Consider the following 25,066-nt stretch of genomic DNA (forward strand, 5'->3'; position numbering starts at 1 on the left):
ACCTGTTGAATTAACACCAGGTGGGGTTGACTCATTCTGCATACTTCCGAGGTCAGCGAAATGATTACTGGTAATAGAAGGCACTGCATCAGCGGCACAGCCGCACCCCCAGAGACCGATGTAACCAGCAGCCACAGGCTGCACATAATAGCTCATAGACATTGCAATGGCAACCTGATTGACATTGAAGGATTGGCCAAATAGCCACCAATAACAAGTAAATGAAACTCAATTGACATTAACAAAGTTAATCAAAATAATAACAAGTGCAGCAATTTGATGTGATGTGCAAACTCATGAATACCATTTATTTTGTTTGAAGCACGGTGCCTCAGTGAATACTGACTACAACTTGGAATAAATCTCAAATAGTCTTACAATATACTATACTTTATATTTCAGCTTAGAACCTTAAGTTTAAGGTTTGATTGCATGCATTATTTATACTCTCGACCCATTTGAAAGGATGAAGACCGATGAAGGGAGACGATATTAGAGAAGCTTTAATGGTGACCGATTAAAACATGTGGAACTGCAAGGGCATTACTGCAAGCAAAGTCAAGATTTAAAAAGAGGAACGATGCAGGTTATTGGGGGCATAAGAGCATAGTCAGCCCGCAGTATAATGCATGTCGTTGCTATAGAGATTCTTATTAGACTCAGAGCTTGGTCTCTGTCCCAAGAGAGGACAATGTCGGTTCAGGGGAGATGTATAATGAGCAAAGAACAACAGATATCTGATCATGGTGTGAAAAAGACAGATAGGAATAAAGGCTTTAAGAAGACAACATTTTCACAAAATCATTTCTTTCCATTTCTATGGTGAATTTGACTCAAAGCAATAAGATAATTGTGTCGACCTGATGCTGTTTGTTGTTGGGTACCCTCCCAAATTAAGAAATATATTTGTAGCACATTTTGTGCAATATACAGCTCTACGAGGGGATCCAAACAGAAGCAATGTACAAAAAATATTTAGCACAATTAAGCATGTTCTGCAATAACTTTACAAAAAAGGCCAAATTGCTTCAAACAATTCTGACAATAATTAAATATAGCAATTTGTATACAGCATGTACAGTAGATTACCTGCATTTTAACAATACACTTTCACCTCTGAAGCTTTCTCGTCTGGATTTGATGAATTGAATGTGAGGCAAGGCAATGCATCAGAGGGTATTTGTAAGCCACTCTTCCTCGGGATTGTTAAACCAGTTGTCGTGGAAACGACTAATCGTGTGTGGATGTTAAACACCAGGTCCATTTTGAACAACAAGATAAGTCACTTTATCCTGGTACTTGGACCCGATGGAGTTCCATATTCCTGCACTCATTTAGATGGAAGTACTGCATCAGTGGTACAGCTGCTGTGCCCCCAAAAATGATTCCACCGGCAGCCAGGTACAGTACAGTACTGCACTGTGTGAGAGAGACAGAGACAGAGCTTTACATTAACACTCTCAAGTTTTGTATTTTCAAATATCTAATAAATTCTGACTTGAAGATGGTAAAATATTGTTTCAAAGAGAATTTACCCGAAAACCATTCTCCCCGTACTTGTTGATGAAATTTACTCGGTTACAAGTCGACAGGTGGTGTGTTGCATAGACATTTGAACATACTAACATCACAGATGAACAACTCTAAGGTGTTCGTCGAATAGAGTTGGGGAAAGATGTTGGACTTCGTGCATTTTCCCCTTGCCTTCAGCAGTTATTGTATGTCTAGTTTGTCAAATGAGATGAGGACTTCTCTTTTAATAATGCTTGAAGTATTCCACCTATATTTCCAACTTTAAACCAGATACACATTCTGACCACAAAAAGTATGATCTGATGGGATCTCCCGTTGAAAGTTGACTATCCTTGGAGAGTCATGGGGCACTGTAATGATCATAGAGCAGAAAATGTTCGCTCTTCCATGAGCTTTGATACCTATATCTAAAAAGGGTCTCGTCAGATCAGCTTGATGCTTGACCCTTCGGGATTTTAAAAATTTGAACAGGCTACAGTGCCCTGCACCTCACAATGCGGGTGACCCTCGTGGCACTAAATCAGGCAGATGGTAGTTTTAAGTGGATCCAATTTTACCAGAAATTGAACCCAGGAACAAACAGATCATCATGCTACCTTAAATTTGATCCTGCCATGCCAACCACAAAAAAGGTAAAAGTCATTATTATATGGTCAAGGTTACAATGGAAAAACTTGCAAATTGCAGTGGGATTCTCCAAAAGAGAAGGAGAAATAATTTAATGAGTAACAGAAGGATGAAACGTATTCGAACCAAGATAAGGAGGACATGTAAATCCTCAAGTAAATCTCATTCCAGAAATGGCATGAGGAATCATTTTTCTAAGATTTTTTTTGTCGCTTCAACTTGTACAGTGTGTTGAAAAGCTTGATGGGAAAATAATTTGCACTCACCACAACGCCATGTCAAAGTTTTTAGATCCTCGTGGAGGATCTCTAAGTCTTACTCACGTTGTTGTTCTTGTGGACTTTTTTGTTTCACAGCCTACAGTTTTCATCGAAACTTCCTGAAACTTGGCATATTTATGTAAACATACCCTGCGCAGACAGTAACCATCTCAGATTTTGAAAATTCCTCCTAGAAAAAAAGTTATGATGTCAAAATATCTCCGCTAATGGAAATCGTCTAAAAATTATCTCCGAAACAAGGCAAGCTTTTTGAATTCTGTTTGTGGTAATCGAACAGGGCATTAGCAGAGATGAATTACCACACATATGATACATCACTATGACGTCATATCAATTTTTATGACGTCATATCAATTTTTATGACGTCATTTCTATTTTTTGACATTTTTTTGTTTCACAACCCAGAGTTTTCATCAGATCTTCATGAAACTTGCCATGTATATGCAGAAAGCCCACGCGCAGGCAGTAACCATCTCCAATTTTGGAAATTCTTCCTCGCAAAAAAAGTTGATGTCATAATATCGCCGCTAATGGAAATCACCTATTCCATTATCTCCGAAACTTGGCAAGCTGTTTGAATTTTGTTTGCGGGAATCAAGCTGGGCATTAGCACAGATAATTTATCGCAAACCTGATACATCACAATGACGTCATATTCGTTTTATGACATCATCATTAAGAGGACGATGATCTTAGCTCATTCGAGCTTGTTATGACACAAATAAGTTCATCAAATGATCGGCACGTGTTAACTTTAAATCTTCAAAAACCGATAAAGAATTGGTCAACTAAACTAAAACTTAAAAACTGGATCAAAAGCAACGTGATTTCCTGAGGCTAAACTAATCCTAATCCATGTTGTTCTGAAACTTTTGTAAACTCGTGCATTGGTTATGAAGCTGCCCTCCATGGCAAACCTCGCAGCGGGTCAGAAATCTTGTGCATGTGGGGTGTGGCATCGAATAGCCGAGCAGTGATGGGCTCTTCTTTCTTTCTTTTTTGTTGTTGTGGTTGCATACTGCTTGCTATTCGTCTTCACTTGTGGATTTATCCAATATCCATTTGCAGGAGAGGATACATCTTCAAGTTAAATATTGAAACATAAAGATTTCATTTATAAAATAGAATATAAGAGCAGTAATTAAATGAAATACATATGCACAAAGCTCTATGTGCCTCCACAAGGGGTTAAATATTTTATGGATCCTGACATGACACATATAACAAATCTCTTCTCTGTAGCTACAGGCTGCAAACCTGCTTTCAACAAAGGAAAGGGTAGGGAAACTGGGATGTGAAAATAACAAAGAAACAGATAATGGATGAGAAGGTAGATAATGGAGGGAGATCTGGGGTGTGGTCAGAATGTATGGGGAGCTCGCGATTTCGTGAGATTTAAGACAAATGGCTGGATCTGTCTTTGATGTTGTGGGACCATGCAGGTGATCAGATTGCCATCCATGCATGCAGTGTAGCACTCCAACTGGGCTAGTTGCTCCCCTTTTTCTCGCGTGTTCACCGTATTTCCCCTCCAAGCATATGGCTCACTTACTGTACTGCCCCTCCAACCGTATGCCTTAGGCCTAGGTCACATTTGCCACAGCGGCCGTGGGGTCTCCAAAATGTACGTCCACTAGCAATTATACGGCAGCCACAGTATTTCCACAGTCACACAATGTAGCAGTCACATGTTTTTATTTTTCGGGGAGCCGCATGGCGTATTTAGGCCTTAGTCACATTTGCCATGGCGGCCGTGGGATCTCCAAAATCTACGGCCATTAGCAATTATATGGCGGCCGCAGTATTTCCACGGTCACACAATGTAGCAGTCACATATGTTTTTATTTTTCGGGAAGCCGCATGGCATATTTATAAATTGTGGAGACCGAAAACGTGGGGTTGCCGTACGCTCTTTGATTTGAGGTCGCACGGTGACCTAAGGGCGTTCCTGCGGCAGCCAAAGAATTTTCAAGGCAGACGCAAGGTGCCCGCAAAGCGACTGCAGGGGGACCCTAAGGCGAACGTGTGGCCAGACGGACGGTAACGAATGGGTTATTATTTTTTTTTTTTTACCAGTTTTTTTGTTTTGGATTATCGAATTGCTACGGTGAACGTAGAAATGAAAAAAGTTATAACTCTGCGTTACAATTCCACGGCGACCTTACGGCCTGTAAAATATAGCCATACGGCGTAGGGCCACCCTGAGGCCACCTCAGAAACTCTGCGGCCGCCGCACGTTTCTGTCAATTCAGAGGGCGTACGGCCGCTGTATCCTCGCCGTAGAGCAAATGTGACTTAGGCCTTACTTATCATACTCCCACTCTAACCACACCCCATTGCTTGCAAAACCGCTCTTCCAGCCATCTGTCTCACTTGCAGTACTCCTTATCCAACTTCCAACGGTGCACCTCGCTTGCCGTTCTATCCATGCATGGAGTGCAAAGCTGCATTCCATGGCAAACCTAGCAGCAGCTCCAAAATCCTGCGCACGTCCTGAAATCCCGTGCATGTGGGGGCTGTGTGCTTCGCTCGCCATACTTCAACTCCAGCTGGAAGCCGTATTGCCCCTTCAACAATTTTCCTTGCTCACTGTACTGCCCTTCTCACCAAACACTTTGCTCACCATACTGTCCCTCATTGTTGCAACTCTCGTGCGTATCCCCTTTCTGCCAATATCATTCGCTCACGGGGAAGAGTCTTATGTCTCCCCATCAATGTATTCCTGTGCATGACAATAGTTACATGAGCTCCATGCTTTCAGGTTTAAGTAGGAGGGGTAGTAGTAATGAAAAGGAGGGGAGGGGAAGACTGGTTCACACAGGTTTGCAGCTTAATGATTCATTGGCCCTGAAACGAAGCCCTGCCCCACCATATATGCCTATAACATTGACCCAAACAATGCGGTACTTCATTACATGTACAGTGCCTTCAGAAAGTATTCACACCCCTTGACTTCTTCACATTTTGTTGTGTTACAGCCTGAATTTAAAATGGATTAAATATGAACTTTTTTGTCGCCAATCTACACAAGATACCCCATTATCCATCCATCCATTGGGACCAAACTTTGTGCAGAGTGTTGGTGCTGCCTAAGCAGTCTCCTTGGCTGTTGGATACAATTCTGTACAGGTTGGTACATCGACACAGGATACCAGCAAGCTGGCACTAATTTTGCTGACCTTGGAAGGATGACAGGCAGAGTCAACCCCACCTGGTATTAATTCAACAGAAAAGTGGGATTTGAACTCAGAATTTGAGGATCCCAAGCCCACCACCTTCACCATTAAGCCAGCACCAGGCACCAGGCACCAGGCATATACCCCATAATGACAAAGTGAAAACAAATTTTTACAAATCAATTAAAGATGAAAAGCTAAAATGTCTTGCGTCAATAAATATTCAACCTCTTTGCTATGACACTCCAAATTGAGCTCAGGTGCATCGAATTTCCTTTGATCATCCTTGAGATGTCTCTTCAACTTGATTGGAGTCCACCTGTGGCTGTATTGCTGATTGTCCTTCCTCCAATTGGTAACTTGAATTATTCCACTGTTTCTGTTTGTGTATCTTACTCTTCATTCTCAACTCCAGTGCATCATTTTCACCACACTGTGTTTCAGTTTGGGAAAGCTGCTTCAGATGGATTTCGTTCATTCCTTGCTGATGTGCCATGGACCTCAGCCTTTATTCCTGGTCCTGAAATGGCTGCCGAGGAAATATCGCAATGGATTCGCACTGGTATGCACATTTATATTCCCTCACGGATCTATTAAGTGCAGGTTCATTCCCATCAATGATTGACTCCAGCTTGTGCATCAGCAATTGCTCATCGCAACCACTATTTCAAGCAGTACCATGTGTCAGGGTCTCTGGAGTCCAGATGTCTGTTCCACAAAGCAAGCGACCTCTGTAAAATAGTCCTTGACGATGCAAAGCAGCAATATGCAGCTTCTATGGCCGATTCCATAGTGATTCAGCAGCTTGGCTCTCAGAACTTTTGGTGGATTTCCAACAGTGTACTCAACCGCAATAGATCTTCCATGCCTCCTCTCTCTGAGGTTGTTACTTCACCTCTGGATAAGGCTAATATCTTTTCAAATCGCTTTGTTTCTAATTGTACCTTCAATGATTAGGGACACCCTCTTCTTGATTTTCCATCTTGTGCAGACTCTGATATTCCTGTTCCATTTATCACTCCTAAGAAGGTCACCAAAATTATTCGTACTCTAGATGCCTCAAAAGCGACTGGTCCTGATGGAATCCCTGTGATTGTGTTGAAGATGTGTTGTTCTGAACTGTCATCGATTATTGCCAAGCTATACAACTTGTGCTTGTCTGCTTCGGTGTTTCCTTCATTCTGGAAAGTGGCTTCTGTTGTCCCTGGTTTTATGGGTGCTGGTGAGCATTCTGAGCCAAGTAACTATCACCACATCAGCCTGATTCCTGCAATCAGTCAGGTATTTGAATGCTTCATCAATGAGCAACTTCTCAGACATCTCGAGGACAATGAACTTCTCACTGACTGTCAGTATGGCTTTTGCCATTCTCACTCGACTGGTGATCTGCTATCCTTAATTATGGATTATTTCAACATGGCATTGGAGCTCACGGGTGAAGCTCAATTTGTTGATTTGGCTATCTCGAAAGCCTTTGATAAAGTCTGGCACAAGGGTCTGTCCACAAGCTTCAGTTATATGGTGTATTTGCAGTGATGCATCAATCATAACATCATAACATTTTGGCATTCCTTACAAATTGAAAGATGATGATGGTACTTAAGGGTCAATATTCTCTTACTTGCTCCATCAATTCTGGTGTTCCACAGGGTCCGACTCTGTTCCTTGTTTATATCAATGATCTTCCTGATAATGTTCTGTCTCAGCCAGTCATGTATGCTGATGACTCCTCACTTTACTGTAGATCTGCTGATTCACTCAATATTGCTTGTAATGAGGTTGGAGTTTCGCTGGACAATGATTTTGAGGATATGTTGAAGTCGGGGCATGACTGGCTGGTAACCTTCAATGCAAAGAAAACTAAATTGTTGTCCATGTTTCGCTCTAGAAACAAGTCCTTCCTTTATGTGCACATAGGGTCTATAACCTTAACAGAATCATCTGAGCTTCGGCTTCTTGGTCTGGACATCTCCTCTAACCTCCATTGGGATAAGTACATTTCTGGTATTGCGAAGAGTGCTTCCAAACGGGTTGGTTGTATTGATTGAGCACAGAGGCATTTACCTCCTGATGCTGTTTTGTACATGTATAAGACAACTCCATGTCCCCTCATGGAGTACTGTTGCCACATTTGGTCTGGAGCACCAGCCTGCTACTTATCTGAACTTGATAGGCTCCAGAAATGCATAGTGAACCTGGTTGCTACAGAGATGGGTTCAACTCTTCAACCGCTCTCACATCGTAGGTCAGTTGCCACTCTTGGTTTGTTCTGCAGATATTTTCATGGTAAATGTTCTGCTGGACTTTCTAACTTGGTTCCTCCTGCGCGAGTATTTGGACGCAAGACTGTTTGGCATCTCTGCAAACTCATGCACTTTTGCTGATCCAAAGTGCAGAATGAAAGGCTACACAGATAGTTTTATCCCTCATACTGTCTCGCCTTGAAATTCACGGCCTGTGACATGCTTCCCATTATTCCTACGATCTACCCAGCTTTGAGAGGAATGTCAATTCCTACTTCCTTCCTTTGAGGTTGCATTGCATTTCACCTGACTTCTGTTACTTCCTGTGTCTTAGATGTTTTATTGGTTTTTTTTTCTTTCTTTTATTTTGCTTTGTTTTATGCTTATCTTTATCTAATCTTCACTTCGCCCCTTACCTGGAGTGGCTTTTGGACCTGCTGGACCTTTAAGACCCCTTGAGCCATTAGGAGCCCTTAACCCCCTGAAGACCCTAACTAATATTGGAAAATACCATTTAGACATTAAGATCCCCTTAAGATCCTTATAGACCTTTTGGACCACTTCGACCCTTTCGACCTTTACACCCTTTAAACACCTTAGACCAGTTAGACCTTTCAACCCTCGAGACATGCAAGACCCCTTTGGACGCACGCCGCATAAACATCTATAGTCTTCTTGCAACAAACAGGCAATACTTTTTTGAGCAAGTAATATTGAGTCAGTGAATTGGTTCGCCAATCAAAATCTCGAAGCATATTATTTTGAAGGTCAAAAGCTCAAAGCATCAAAAGTTATGTTTTCATCACAACATAAATTACGGTCACATAAATCATCAATTTCCATCTGATTAACTTCATATCTGAACAGGGTTTGCATATTGGGTCACTGAAGCCCATTGTTCGAGGTCAAAAGGTCAAAGCTCCAGGTCACATAAAATCATCAATTTTCATGATATTGACTTGAAATTTGAAAAGGATTTGCATATTTCCTCACAAACTTTGTTCACCAAAATCAGAATGATCGATTTAACTGTTTTGACATGCTAATGGTTTCCATGCCAACAATTTCACACCAATATCATCAAATGGGACTTTTTGTCATGTCATTATTACCATACCCCAATAATTCTTTGGTCAAACTTCGTCGAAGGTCAAGGTCAACGCCCTCCGAAACATGCAAAACACCTATTCGGTCGCAATGAGAAAACGTATCAACCAAATTTCCTTAATATGCATAACAATCAGTCATGGAAAACACTTGATCGGTCAAATTTCTGAAATTGCCAAATTGCTGTTTCCATGGAAACTATTGGTTATTTGTATTTCACAAGTAGCATGCTCTGCACGACATCCTTCATGTTATTTTTTTTATAGAGTCGAGGCTCGTGGAAGAGCTAGACGCAGAACAGATAAGGACACAACAGAACAAAAAGAACAGCAGAAAGAGAGGGAGGAAACAGAGCAACAGCAGGGTGGAGGGACAAAATATATGCAGATAGGCAAACAAGGGATGTTGATAACGATGAGGGATAGGGGAGAATGTAAGGAGTGGACAATAGGGATATAGAGGCAACTAGAATGGCACTCGGTACAGCGCTTACCTCCGCCAGCCTGAACAGTTTACGTTTTTGTATCTCACTGATGGGCCGGATCTGCATCCGGACCTGAACAAAAATCTAATCGGCTTGTTCTTGTCACCTACCGAACTCATCCATCAAGTTTTGTCATAATCCGTCCACAACTTTATGTGCTATGTATCGTTTTTGGACCCACGTCTCAATTGTGAACAAATAATCACTTAAAAAAATAAATCGGATCTGGATCTAGATCTGGACCTGGATATTCACCAAAATGCAATCACTTGGTTCTTGGCACACACCCAACCTGTCCACCAAATTTCGTCCAAATCCGTCCATTACTTTTTGAGATATCCTGCTTAAGGCGCTGTCACACCTTGACGATTTAGCCAGCGTATGCCGACTTATGAAAAATTTGTCTAAAACGCTGACACACGTCGAATACGTTATGGGTAAGTTTTGTATACGTTAAGAGCACGCTGAAAAACACTGCCATACGTCGTAGTACGCTGGCTTTAATCGTTGTACCTTGTGGTTGTCCTCAAATTTTTGCATGCTTGAAATTTTACGACGTATGCCGGCGTATGACTCACACGTTCCGCTACGCTGGCCATAAGTTGTACGCACGTTATGCGATCGTTGACACATGTTGACACACGTTACTTGTAAGTTACTCATAAGTCGAAACACGTCGAGGTAATGTTTAGTGTACCCGAAACTTATTTATAACCTATGAGTAACGTGTTGTAGGCACGTAACACGATCGTTGCACACACGACGAGGCACGTTATGCGATCATTGACACACGTCGAGGCACGTTATTTGTAAGTTACTCATAAGTCGAAACACGTCGAGGTAATGCTTAGCGTATCCAAAACTTATTTCTAACCTGAGTAACGTGCTTTGAACCTATGTGTAACGTACCTCCAACGCATATTGATGTATGTAGACGTATTTGATTGACGTCTTCCGGACGACCACAGAACTTACTGAACGTGTTACTAATTTACAGCTACCGTATAATGGCGTATTGGCAGCGTTTAAAAAAAAACAAAAAAACAATAACTTCCGATATTTCGTCACGTGCCGTTACGTCACGTCCGATTGCCTCTTCGGTTTGCTCATGTCTTATTCTTAGTTCCTCCTCTGTGAATATTTTCTGTTTGAGGATATTATCACGTCGACGTCGAAACTTAAAAGCAAATGTCCGAATATACTTTAAAATTCGTGATAGAATAAATAAAAAAAAACAACAACTTCAGATATTTCGTCACGTGCCTTCACGGAGCCAAGGAGAAAAAAGAAAATGTGCCTTCACGGAGAAAATAAGTTTCGGGTATGCTAAACATTACCTCGACGTGTTTCGACTCATGAGTAACTTACAAGTAACTTGTGTCGACGTGTGTCAACGATCGCATGTCGTGCCTACAACTTATTCCCAAAGTGTGAGCCATACGGCGAGTACGTCATAAAATTTTCAGCTTGCTTGAAATTTCACGACGTACGAGACGTACCACGAAATATGACAGCATACTTCATCGTTTTTCAGCGTGCTCCTAACGTATACACAACTTACCCATAACGTATTCGACGTGTGCCAGCTTGGTTGGGCAAATTTTTCATAGGTCGGCATACGCTGGCTAAATCGTCAAGGTGTGACTGCGTGGTTGACACTTTCAATATTCAGGCGGTTATGATTTAAATCGGCGTGCGGCAGTTTTTTAACAGGCCACGCCACGTGATCGTCGGCGATACGTGCAGCACGCTATGCCTAAGTTAAACTATCGTTGGGTATAGGTTGTGAACGCCGACAACAGGCGAAGCATTCGTTGGTATAAGTTATCGATAAGACAACGAAACGTTCTGTGCCCGTTACTAATATGTTATGCATACGACCAACACGTTATGAATACGACCAAAACTTAAAAAAAACATCAAAATCTCAGCGTACGCCAACGTTTTACATACATTTTTATACGTTGCCATTGCTGGCTAAATCGTCAAGGTGTGACAGCGCCTTTACAGAGAGACAGAGACAAACAGTTACAGGTGAAAACATAACCTCTGTCTACCTTTGGTGGTGTCGGTAAAAATGTTGGGGGAAAGGGGGGGGGGTTGAGAGGTGGTGTGGTAGTTTAACTTACAAAAGATCATTGATGCAGATGGGGGATCATATGAGATGGTAACCAACAGCTGAATGAAGAGAATGCAGAAGTTGATTCCACAGGTGGGAAAAGAGGAACAAATGAGTGGAAGTGAGCAGTGATTCTGGATTTTGAGAATTTCACTGTAAGGGGGTTGCTGGTGGACCACTTGCGCCCTGCATATACTTTGGGGGTGGGGGGGGGTGGAGTACAGAGAGGGCAGAGGGTTCAAGACCAGAAAGGAGAGACCCAGGCAAAAATGCTGCAGTTAGAACACTCTCACACAGTTAGAACACACTTAGAGAGTTGTACTCTCATATACTATAGTTGGTAGCAGATCCTGCTGCAGTAGTCTGCAGAGAATTGCAGCAGGCACGAATGCTCTTTTTGCCTGGGGAAGGGGGGGGGGGGAGAGAAAGACCACCAACGTGTTGGCGATGGCAAATTGATTGGCCCATAGACTCAGTTTTATCAAGGGAGATTGAAATGATCTTGAAGGCTTTGGTCTCCATGGCGTTCAAGCTGAGCAAAGTGTGAGGCAGGAACATCAGCCGAGAGGGTAGAGCAGTATTCCATCAAACTGTGGATGAAAGCCTTGTAAGTGGATAGTAGTTCAGGTGTGCCAAGGAAGGACTTTGCATGATGGAGGATGCCCAGGTGGCAAGCTTTGGAGGAAAACTTTGAAATGTGGTTTGCCCAAGAAAGATCATGGCTGAGAGTGAGGCCAAATAGTTTGAGTGACTGAACTTCTTCTGGAGGGTTGTTGAGAAAGTAGATGAGAGTGAGAGACTGAGAGTGAGTCTGACACAGAGACACAGTGAGACACATTTTATCAGGATCAAAAGACATACAGTATTCCGAGTGTTTGACCAGTTTGTTATTTTTGTGAAGGTCTGAAGAAAGAATAGAGGTTGCTTTCCTGTCTATCTGAAGGATGAGGAATGTCACGGGTGGAGACATCAGCAAAGAGATAAATAGGATTTTTCATCGAATCGGAGATCATTTATGAAGATTAATAATAGGATGGGGGCCGAGAACACTGCTTTGGGGCCACTGGTCCATGGAGAGGAGATGGAAGGTGTGATTTATCAGGAGTTTATACTAATGCATACATACATGGGTGCACCAGGGCGTGGTAAAGGGGAGTCACGTGACCCGCCCATGTTCCGATGCGGTGCTGTGCCCGAGTCCAGATTAAACCTATTGTTCCCACTTCAGAGTCTTTGTCCCTGTTCATAGAGTATATTACAAAAGGATTCCATTGAAAGCCACATGTTGGCTACGACAGTGGAGGAAGTCAGTAACCAAAGATTGGAGTTGGCCTTGGATGCCATGAGCAGACAGTTTGGAGACCAAGGCAGGATGCCAGACTGTACAGTATCGAAAGCTTGAGATATGTCCTTAGAGACGGCCCTAATATCATGTCTGACATTGAGCGCCTCCATCCATTGTTGGGAGAGGAGAAGAAGCATGCTCAATGTAGAGTGAATTGGTCTGAATCTGATTTGGTGTCATTGGAGAAAAGCCATGATTTTATGTCAACTATATTGATGGATTCCATGAACTTGCCAATGACTGGAAGTAAGCTAATATAAGTCTGCAGTTAAGGTGATCCATTTTTGAATTTTTTTCAAGTAATGCAGCGATGTTGGCTGACTTTAAAGCAGATGGAAGATGACCTCGGGCAAATGATTGGGTGAAAGAGCAGAAAGAGGAAGTGCAAGAGAAGCCAAGCAGGTTTTTAGGACATGTGAGCTGATGCCGTCCGGTTTAGTTGCAGAAGCAGAGTCGAGGGTGGCAGGGAAACTTCCCCACCTTCTCAGCTGTAAAAAGACAGAATTCAGGAGCAGTTGGGTACAACAGAGAACCGTTCGACCTTCTCACGAGTGGAGTCAGCTGTGGTGCCATTTAAGGAGAGGGAAGGGATGGATGGAGAGCATACATCAGAGACAGACTCACCAAGGTGTCACCAGGTCTAAGAGGAGGGAGACAAGTTTGTAAAACCTGGAATTAATTGATTTATCCACCTCTAAACCTCTTTAAACCTTCATTTAAATTGAATTACATGCTTGATCACCATAGAACACAAATCACCTTCATAATACTTCCAAGAACAATCCATATATATATATATATCCAGCAATCCAACAGCACTCCCAGCAATGATGCAACGAGCAGCCAGAGGCTCCATAGGGAATCATACTCCACTGTACATGGTATCGTGTTCTATGAACTCAAGTTCTTTTGTGTTATTAAGAGCTTTTACAGGAAGAGACATTTTATTTAGTGAAGTCAGGTTGAGAGAACTAAGGAGTAACTGAGCATTGGAGATGGAGTTGAGTTTTTTTTTTCTTATGTTGGTGGTTTTTTTGCGGGGTGGGGTTGAAGATGAAGACGAGTGTTATGTTTGTTTGAATTATTTTTGGAGTGAGGAGGGGAAAACGATTCAGCCGAGCGATCAGAAGTGACGATACCTGGGATAAAAGGAGCAAAAACGAAACACTTGGGATCAAAAACTGTGGCAGAAGCAACAACCCAACAAGCACAAGGGGGCCCAACTTCACCAGGGACACAGACTTGACGATTCAACACAACAAGATATGGTTTGGCACAGAAAATCTGACGACAAACACGACCAGCAAAACAGGAATTACAATAAAACTGTAAAACACAACGGATCTGGTCCAGGGAACTTAGCTTAGATGAACTGGAAAGATGAACTGCCGATCAGGCGTCCATGTGCAGCAAGTCCTGGACCAGAAGTCACTTAAATAATCAAATCACAAAAGCAAGAGGCAGTGAATGTTCAGTCGACCAGCCAACTGACTTCTAAGGCTGGATAACAACAGTGTTGTTGCAGCTCACCTTGTACCTGTGGATGGGCGTGGTGGAATTCAAGGCCTTGAGTCATTGTACGTTTCAGTGGATGTGTAAAACAGTGGTCTTGATGCCCTCGTCATGGAAATTTTGTTGCCCTCTCAGTCTTATTTCCTCTTCAAAGGTATTGCGCCAACTTCTCTGATGTCATCTGCATGCCAACAAACTCTTTCTCCAAATGTAAGCGTCATCTCAACCTCCGAACTTTCCCCTTCCTTTCTCCCTATAAATGGAATCTCATCTCAGAATCCATCCAATCTCGGTTTTCCCTCTCGGTTGTTAAGGTGTAAGCTCGCTGTTACATCGTTTATTCCCTACAGCACTCAAACGAGTTATAATCTACACCTTTTGAATTCTCTATCTCACAATGTGGGCTATCTGCCTGCTCTCCCTCCAACTCGGTAAGAAATCCATCCATCCATCCTTTGTTGTTTCAACACAAACACACGAGCTTCACATCAGGTATTTACAATATTAAAAAAAGCACAAGGAGAAGAAGAATAGAAGATGGTACAAAAAATATCCTGAATTTGAACAGGACAAAGACCCATTGGTCAATGACGTACTCAAACGGTCAATGGCTGATGGCCATTTCCACAAGGCTGCATTTTCAGAGCATCCACCTGGAGTTCCATGAGAGATTTCTCAGCAACAGCTCTTTGGATTCACAAGGAGCTTGGAGGGGAGGGAGGTGTGAAGAGCAGGGATGGTGGAGATATCGTTCTCAAGCACAAGCAAAAATCATTTAGCACTTTCATGAATTTGTGATCAATCCTGCGACTGTCACACAACCTGGATCTGCACCGTCTTTCTTTGGCGTCACCAATGCACATACAATGATGTTTATATTTAATTTTTTGTTGTTGTTGATACAGCAGAGGTAAACAAATGAGCAAAAGTCTGCGCACACATTTGCATGAAGCTAATTTTGAATGATGACAGGTGTGATAAACTTTACAAAACAGGTAAGGTATAGTATATAGGTATCGATTTGTATGCAGAAGCCTTACAAAAGATTGTTTTTCACATTGCTGGAAATAATCCCACTTGTAAATAAGTTGTCAGTATTAAATGCCGAGTAAGGCGTTTTTCACTAATAAGTTAACGTTGTTGCGTAACGTACCGAAGGCTTCAACAATCCCCAACGGTCAATCAAAATCGGAATACTACATTTCTTCGGTAATCACGGACAACCATTAGAATACGTTGTCGCTCAACATCGGTTATCAAAAGCTCAACAACAATCCGATGAGAGACAAGGAGTAGGGAATAGGATGGGGAATTGGAGGCGGGATCCTAGTTGCCATGGAGATGGGTACTGCTCCGCCCAGCATGCCGCTAGCAAATTCCCAGCTCTTCCTGCGTCTCCGCGGCTGAGTGCGCACTGCACTCGGGCTCGAAAGAGGAAGAAGGCAAGGAGTGGGAAGATGGTGAAGGGAAACAAGACCGGGAAGGAGAAATATATTTGGATTTAGAAGGAAGCCAGTGGTTGGTGAAAGGACCAGGAGGAGGGAAAGGGAGTGGGGGAACGCCCTTTGCCTGCTCCTGGAGAGCGAGTACACCTCCCTCTCCACGTGGGAGCGCAGGTGAGAAGCGCAGGGTGCGGCATCGCACTTTTTCATAATTATTTATTTTTATTGTTATTTATTTTATTCCTATGGAACTGTGACATCTCCACGCATTAGTCATATGTTTTGTTCATCTGGGAGCTCCTTGGATAACACGGTGAGTGTACCGAGCGTGACTTTTCCTCTGTGGTCACTCTTACCCTGATGAACCTCATTGGGAGATCTTTAGACCATGGTGGATGAAATTCCATGGTTCATTAGAGTTCGCGCGTTGAGGATTCGAGCTTTTATCGTTTGATTTCGCTTTCCTTAATGATCCTAAACTAGAGATTTCCAGAAAACTCAAATGTATCTCCCAACACAACGAGGTCTTTTCTAAAGTACAGTACAATTGTGTGGTTTCACATTAACTTCATGAAAACTTATCAGTGTTGTATTTACAAGTTGGACCACCTGGATTATGCGTCATGTGATAACATATGTGGCATCTTGATGTCGTATGCTCTGGCCTTGGCTGAAATCCCAGTCTGTTTGTCCCGTCCCTCCTCAATGACCTCACCAGCTGATTTGGTGATTGCCAAGTTGAAAAATAAAAGGAACATGCTGACGGTGTTCCTTGCTACGAAGCAACGGCACAGTCGCTCAATGCGCACGCGTCCAAACGTGGCTTCCCTGCTGCCGCCACTGGCTCAACTCGCAAATGATTCCAAAGTTACAATTTGATCTTCGAGGACTACGGGTGACAAAACTGGAAATGAAATCTTCATGGAGCATGTTTCAGTCTTCATGAAATGTCCTGATGACCATTCTAATTTCTTCATGTCTATGTGCTGCCTTTCTCCCCATTAAAGAAACCAGACAAAAGGGTTTTGCAAAGAAAAATAAAAAAAGAAGTCATTTGGATTGAGAGTTAGGGAGAGAAGTTGGGGGGGGGGGTTCCATTTAAAATTTTTATATGTATATATATTTTTTAATACTTTACTTTCCAGTTTAAATTACTTTGGTGTTTGCCTTTAATGATAGTCAGGTCTTTCTGGACCTGATTTAAAAATGAAATCCAAAGATTTGTATTGAAGTACATATATATATATATATATATATATATATATATATATATATATATATATATATATATATATATATATATATATATATATATATATATATATATATATATATATATCCGTGTAATTTTCTGGGGGTGTCGAGCAGAGTGGTTGGAGTAAATGGCCTTCAAAGTATTATAATAGCCGACATGACATCACTGCCAAATCATTGGCTTGTACCAAACACGTTCATCGATTTGCTCTCCTGTTGTACACGATATAGAGTGTTGAATGTGTGCGTGTGGTCGCCCGGCAGAGGGGATTTAAATTGGTCAAAGTACTAGGGTCAGAAAAGAAAACGACCAGGAATGCATTGGTTATTATGAACTCATGCTGCCCGTGATCAACGTAAATTTCATCCTTTCACATCCTGTGCGGAGCCTCTGAAAGATTTCACTGGCAGATGATGAAATGATGCTGAAATGATCAAATGTCAGAAAAGGCAACACAATCGCACAACATTGAAAGAAAGAAAAAAAAAAAGAAAAAAAAAAGAGCAATTTTTCCAACTCCAGATGGAATTTATGACCTGTCCAGCGATTTAATTGCAATGAAATGAAACAGCAGTGTACATTTGATTGAAAATGCCATTGTGCGGCACGCGCATAAGCGTACCGTCTGCCGCAGAGAAGTTGATGGAGCAGGCCGTGTGATCCGTGTCTGGAGTGCTGTTACCGCCAAAGGGCGGTATCGCTGGCTTTGAAAACATTGGCGTTAAATGCCCTCTGTGGGTTGCCACCTGTAGGCATCTGAGTGAACGCACATTCTTCATTTGGTTTTGATTTGTTCGGTCTTTTTGGTTTGGTATCGACTACCAATTAAGAGCTGCCTCAATGATTACTTGCCATGATGTGATGACAGATTGTCAAAGAGTGCACAAAATATATAGCTTACTCTGCAGTCTGAACATGTAAAACAAAATTGGAAGATTTCAACTAGCTGAAAGAATAATGGTTTTGCCATTACCAAGTGCCCGCTTGTTTTACTTCCCTTTGTGTTGATTTATTTGAAATGACCAAATCTCATTTTCTTAATATTGCCGTGATTGCAAATCAAAAAAATATATAAAATCCCATCAGTCACTAACTTTCTAATCCAGCCTGTAGGGTTCAGTTAATGGGTTGCCCACCTCCCACCTTTCATGTCATCTCTGACTGCAGAGAATCAACTTGCATTCTGTAGTTTAAACGAGAGGAAGTGTGACTCCTGAATCCAAACATTCCCCCAATTTACTTGTGGTCCGTTTATTGTTTGCTTATGATGGAATCCTAGGTTCAAATCCGATATCTGTATCAATTTGCTCGCTCTTTATGTATGATGTCCTTTTGATTTGTGGAAAAGTAACTTGCACAAAGATGTTTATTAATGTCTTTGCCCTCCATCCCTCCCTGCGATTCATATATGAGCTCCACCATAACTCCTTTCAGAGCACTGTCAAAAACGATTAAACATTGTTTTCCAGTGATTCAGATTTATATTAATTCATAAAGCATCCTTATTCAAAACTTTAGAGCTTTTTTTTTTTTTTTTTTTTTCCAACATTTCACCATGACATTGTGGAACTTCATTTCCACTTTTCTACTTGGAGAATTGTATAATTTGTAAAAGTAGCAGGGCCAGGGTGAAATAGCTTCACAGGCCTTGTACAATAATTTGCATCTCAATTTCCAAAAGGAGAAAAATGTTAGAATCCTCCTTAAAAAAAAAAAAAATTATTATTTTTTTTGCATTTAAAAATATATTCCATCCTGAATCCACAATTGTTGCATGTGTGGAAATGACAAACTCAAATGGAGCTGTAACTTTTTGCTTTCGCTATCTAGACATCGGCATGCGATGTGCATTGTGAAAATTATTCTGGTGTCCTGCACCTGCCAGCAAATTGGACAGCCGTTAAAATTTATACTTGCATGAACTCCCATGGAAGGTAACTCAGAGATTTGCTCATTACAACGCTATCGTTGCTATGAAAGTGCTTTTGATTTGGCACCCTCCCGGCATTCATAAAATTGTTGCACTCCGAACAGAACGTGGTTGTTCAGAGGTTGCGGTAGATTCCATGGTTGGATATTCGATGGGCTAACTACGTGGTTATGTTATGTTATACCGTGTCATGGACTGATTGAGAGCTGCATTATTTCCTTTGGCTCGGCATGTTGAGGACGTTGCTTGAATTTTGTGCTGCAGAAAAACTGATAGGTAAGCAGGTACACCTGTAGCTTGGATGAACCACTGAATGAATGATGGCCTACTGGCTTTTGAGCTGCTTATATCATTGGACGACCACATCCAGCGCCGAGTTTATTTTATTTTATTTTTTTATCGATATAGTATTGCAGCTTTTATTGTTTTTAGCTTTTTTTTCTCTCTTTTCTTTGTGTTCTTTTATTGATTCGACTTTTATTTTTGTTTCCTACCACAGTCACTCTTGCATCAAGTGCACTTTGTACTCAGACTCCAAATATCTGCCTCATTGATTACTTCCTCTGAAATTATGCAGTCAAATAGAGTGCATTGAATAAATATCTTATTCTATAGTCTGAGCATTAAAGCCAAAGATTGCAGGATATTTGCTGAACAATGAAGGTGCATTTCCCCCTTTATATTCTCATGTTAGTCTGCCTTAATGAAACACCGGTGCCAAATCCCGCTAATTATTCCCACCTTGTGGCCCAAAGATTTTGCTCCAAGTCTTTCACGAACTGGCTGGCCACGGCTGGTGTTCGACTGCAGCAGATTTGTCCAGGAATCTCTAAAATTTTTCAGTGTTCCGGCAATACCTCACATACTCTTCGTAAAAGACTTTGTTTTTTTTTAATGTCCACCAACCACAATGCTAGCAAACGAGTCCCCAGCTTAATGAATGCAACAGCTGTGTCGAATGCGTCTCGTTTAATCTTGAGACTATGCTATCCAAGGTGTCCAGAGAGTGAAGAGAGATTCTATAGATCCTCCGTGTTGCCCCTTTATGGGCATTAAATGGGGGCTTATGAAATTTGCTTCCTTCTGTTGAGACCACCTCCATTGAGAATGCACTGGATTTGTGATTAACAGCAAACAGTGATTTTGAGAACGGGCTAATCTTCAATATAAGAATATTGAAAACCTATCGTAGCGTTATGGTGGATGGAACATGAAACAAAATGACGAAGGTGATGGACATGTTTTGATTGGATAAATCAGTAACATGTACCATTTGTTAATTTCAACATCTTCAAGCTTCAAAACCTATCTCACAATTGGGAGACAAAGAAGAGATGTTGCTTCACAATCACATACTCTGTCGTTTTAACTCTTGGTATTGTATGAATGATCAAATGAGTAATCACTTTGTGTTGGCTGTTTTTGTTTTGTAATATATATGTCGGTGCTTGTGTTAACAAGGAGGTTGAGTGTGAATAAACATAGTGTGAAATTTGCATACAAACTGCTTTCTTGTGAGATAGTTGTCCACCCACCTTTCTCTTATCATGTTTCGCAAACTTCCCTCCATCCTTTTTTCTGGTTTGACATCTCTCCCACCCTCTAGTTATTGGTCCTTTTTTCAGGACTCTCAAGAGAAGTGTACACAAAGTGCACCAGCTGATTGTTTGTTAAAATCTGACAATTTTGCTCACAGTATGATCTTTTGCTAAGAATTGCTGTCATCGGAATACTTTCTCGTTCTCTGAGGTGCATTAGTCTTTCACAAACCATAAATACATTGTCTTATCGACCAAAAGATGTGAGAATCTGAAGCAGTCATTCCACTTTTTAACCTCCGCCATCGAAGATGGATGGAGGTTACTGTTTTCACCCCTTTCTGTTTGTTTGTTTGTTTGTTTGTTTGTGAACAGTATTACGGAAAAACTCCTCGACGGATTTCGACGAAACTTGGTGGGGGGTTAGGTCTGGTCCAAGGATCATGCCATTAGATTTTGGACTTGGTCCAAAATCCAATATGGCCGCTATGGCGGCTAATTGGAAAAAATATTTGAATTTTCTTTTTTTTTGCATTTCTACATGTTTTAAGTGATTTCCACCCCCCCCCCCAAAAAAAATTGTTAGAGAAAAATGCAACTTTTTTTTCAACAAAATTTCGATTTCTTATTTTTGCATTTCTACGTGTTTTAAGTGATTTCCACCCCCCCAAAAAAAAAAATTGTTAGAGAAAAAAAAATTCTGCAAATTTTTTTTCAACAAAATTTCGATTTTTTTTTTGCATTTCTACATGTTATAAGTGATTTCCAACAAAAAAAACATGCCAAAATTATAATTACGGCTGATTTTGGAACTTCAGGTGGATATACCCATGTAAAATCAATTTCTGTCTCAAGGAATCTACTTATGACGAATGAATTGACTATGTAAAAGGGAAAGTTGCAAACTATAACTCTGTGAGCACTGTTGACGTCAAATTGAATGAATAGGATATCAGGTTCACTTGAGTGACCTCGCAGTATTGGCGGCGGAGGTTTTGCACTCTTCCGAGTGGTCCCCCTCTCGTATAAATCTGTGATCACTTGTGACAATTTCCCACAAATACAGACCCATAAACCATCACACAAAGAAATAGTACGATTTGACTAAAGTGCAGGCCAGATTGGTGTTGCAACCATGACTGTGGGGTATGTTTAAAGGGGACACCAAATGCAATATGTTTTTTTTTTTTTCTGAAAAAAGCATTTAACCTCCTTATTCATGGTCTAGATTTGAAGGGGAAAAGTTTTTATTTATTCATTTATTTATTTTCCCCAATCTCAAAATGCCCAAAAAAATCCCTAGAGTGTTGATTTTGGATTTTTGCTGGTGACGTCACACTCAGAACCCACCTTGATCCAAATGGCGGCTCACACAGAGAAACTAATTCTTGCTCAGATTCCAATTATTGATTCCACCGGCATTAGCAACTCTGAAAGTTCTCAGTTTGTTGAAACTGGATAATCATGAATAATAATAATAATAATAATAATAATAATGATAATAATATTTCCACTTTTATTCGCAAAATTACCTGCTTTGTAAATCGCAAATTGAAAAAAGGGCACATCATACATCTATATTTTGTAGGGTATCAAGGGATATATTAGCATTGAGGTGTTCTGAGAATTTGGGTTCCCCTTAAACCCCTAAGTAAGTGGAGGGAAAACTGTACTGTACTTCTTACTGCACAAAGTAGGAATGTTGCAGTTTATTGTTTGATTAACCCTGTAGATGATCCATCCCAATAAGAGACAGCTCTGGTTAGCTAGTTACTCACTGAGCTGTTCTGTTCAAGAGATAATGCATTGTTTTGATGTTCTCAACTATTTCTTGCCATTGAAGAGTGTTAATTATCTCTCATAAAGAAAGGTACTCAACCTGGTACAAATAATTTTAGGCGATTCTGATGTTACCTGCTTGAGAACACCTTTCTTCAGATCACTTTTCAAAATCTGATGGCATGAAGAACAACAGGCTCAAGCTATGCTGCAAATCAGAAGATATGGATTTGGAATGTGTCCAAATTCCACCTTAAATTTATTTGTGTTTGGAAGATATATAATTCTTGTTTTTGATGTTGACCACCAGAAGCAAGACTAAGAGCCGACTTGAAAACTTGTGCATGGAAAAATATTTAAAGATACATCAGTACTAATTTATTGCAAGGAAAGACAATTGCAAACCAGTTGGACTTTGTCACTAATCAACACAGTGCAAGACAATTTGGACTTGTCGACCAATACTTGAAGGAAATTTGCAATTGTTTCCACAATTGGACAATAGTATAAATGAACAAGAGCAAACTCTCAACTGTGAATTGGTAGCTTGGAGCTCTAATACAAAATATCGAATCTACACGGAGTATAACCATTTTGATTATTGAAAGAATTTGGTGAAATATGACCTAATTTTAACAGCCCTTGAACATTTGGTTGTGTTAAAGTTAAACATTTCTGGATTGTTTTCCTTAATTGTTGCCTGAAAATGTAATTTGGCATGAACTTTAGAACCACATTGCCTCTAGGTTATCTTTAGCCTTCTCATTGGGCTGGAGGAAAGGGGAGGAACATAGAGGAGGAGGAGGAGGAGGAGGACATTGGAACCATACTCTGTACAGAGCGTTGGTGCTGCTTAAACAGTCTCCTTGGCTATTGGGCACAATCCTGGATGGGTCACCACTCCGACACATGCTGGCACTCATTTTGCCAACCTCGGAAGGATGACAGGCTGAGTTAACCCCACCTGGTATTTATTTAACATCTAAGTGGGATTTGAACTCAGGACCTGAGGATCCCAAGCCCACCACTCTAACCATTAAGTTAATGCCAGGCATAACATAGAGAGGGTTTGGGAAGTGGCGAAAATTACAAGAAGGTGAAAGAGGAAGGGTAAGGAAGTTAAATAGGAGAGAGTGGGAAGAGGGCGGAGTATGTCGAGGGGATAGAATGAGGATGTATTACACAAACAGGGTGCTGAGGTTAATAATAATAATAATAATAATAATAATAATAATAATAATAATAATAATAATAATCATCAGCCAATATGCATCCACAACCATCCTTGACCATGTTGTGTACCATCGGCCAAGGACCTTGTGCGAATGAGATGAAAAAGGACTTTACTGAAAGTTCTGGTCAGCACAAAGTTCAGGATAGTATTTTAGTGCTCATTATCTTCTATGTTAACTATTGTGTCACACCACTGACATGCCATTTATGATAGAGATTAGAGATGGTGCAAGCCTAATTTTCTTGAGCTTGAGCTGGAAAATCTTTGCAACAGAGCACCAAGCTAATGTTTCTTCCTGGGAAATACCAGGAATTGCGGGAAATTGATTCGGGATTCGTACCTTTTCCTGTTTATTATTATTTTTTCGGTTCAAGCTCAGAAAATTTGGGCTCGAACCATCTTTAGTGGCAAGTGTAGATGTGCTTGCACTTGCGCAACATGCTATGTGACCTCCTTTCCCAACACCAAGGGAGGACTCATCAACTTGTAGCCTTCAAAGCCATCCCACCACCAAGTTGACAAAATAAGAAATGTCTGCAATGGTAAAAGTTATTGATTGGATGTAAAATGTGGCCAGCATTCCAAAAAATCAGTTTTCTGCAGGCATGGGTTCCAGGACATTTCACGTACCAGGAATAAATAGCCTCGACTTTACTTCGTTCACCTTGGCTGAATAATGACGAAATCAACAGCAAACGTTTTATGACCAGATTGTCTGTTTTCAGGAGGTTGGTCAAATCATGAAATTCCTCCACACTGATTTATCAATTCCATCAGTTTCATGCAAAACCAAACATTCCATATCTTTATTGACAGTTGAAATCCACGATGTCTTTTTACGACGTCAAATCGGCTTTCTTCCTTTCACCATGAGCTTTATTGCTTTCTTTACAGCTTCATATTCTGACTTTTTTTTGCACATGATCATACCAACCAAGTCTTCTCTTAATAAGTTGTTCTTTACTAGTATTGATTTTTAATTAAAAAAAAAATCTCTTCCTGATTTCTGATTTCAGAATTCATTTTTTTCAGAGACAATCCATTCATCCAAAATATCATTCTAATCTTTGTTATTTCCATTCTTTTCACATATTTGATCCACATTGCCCACGTTCTGCTCCCATGCATCAACACAAGTTTGATAAAGCTTTATAAACGAACTTCTACAGATAATGGAATGTTTCTGTGCTGCATAATATCACCGAGTTGTCTCCACTTTTTCCAGGATTACCTTTTTTTTTCTTGATATCACGGCTAATTCTGCTGCTCCTGATGCCTCTATCATATCTCCAAGTTAACAGAAACTTTTGACCTTTTCTGAATTAAAATCTGAGCTCAGAAGTATTTTTTTTGTTCTCCATCTTTTTCTTGAAATGATTGATTCTCACATCTTTTACATCTAACGATATGATAAATATAGAGGTTAAAACTTTATTTGAGTTCGTTATATGTAGATTGCCT

The 25,066-nt window shown here is 40.8% G+C and overlaps 1 protein-coding gene and 1 long non-coding RNA gene across 7 annotated transcripts in view; one reads left to right on the plus strand and one right to left on the minus strand.

The window, feature by feature from the left end:
* Nucleotides 1–488: 488 nt before the first annotated feature.
* LOC147018263 (uncharacterized) lies at nucleotides 489–15,800 on the minus strand. Its single transcript, XR_015062324.1, has 3 exons — nucleotides 15,581–15,800; nucleotides 15,024–15,132; nucleotides 489–1,419 (listed from the first exon to the last, which is right to left on the minus strand). It is a non-coding gene; the product is annotated as an uncharacterized LOC147018263 (long non-coding RNA).
* LOC147018264 (kazrin-like) overlaps nucleotides 15,779–25,066 on the plus strand; it is a 497,988-nt gene continuing 488,700 nt past the window's right edge. For 2 of the 6 annotated variants that reach the window (XM_085897804.1, XM_085897810.1), the window contains exon 1: nucleotides 16,059–16,182. In XM_085897804.1, coding sequence (XP_085753930.1) covers nucleotides 16,147–16,182 — 36 coding nt within the window. In that variant the 5' untranslated portion in view covers nucleotides 16,059–16,146. The other 4 variants (XM_085897805.1, XM_085897806.1, XM_085897808.1 and 1 more) reach the window with 4 other exon arrangements.

Source organism: Eptatretus burgeri, chromosome 10 (genome assembly GCF_056783735.1).
Source record: "Eptatretus burgeri isolate ZD-2024b chromosome 10, Ebu_testis_v1, whole genome shotgun sequence".
In the NCBI taxonomy this organism is placed as follows: Eukaryota; Metazoa; Chordata; class Myxini; order Myxiniformes; family Myxinidae; genus Eptatretus; species Eptatretus burgeri.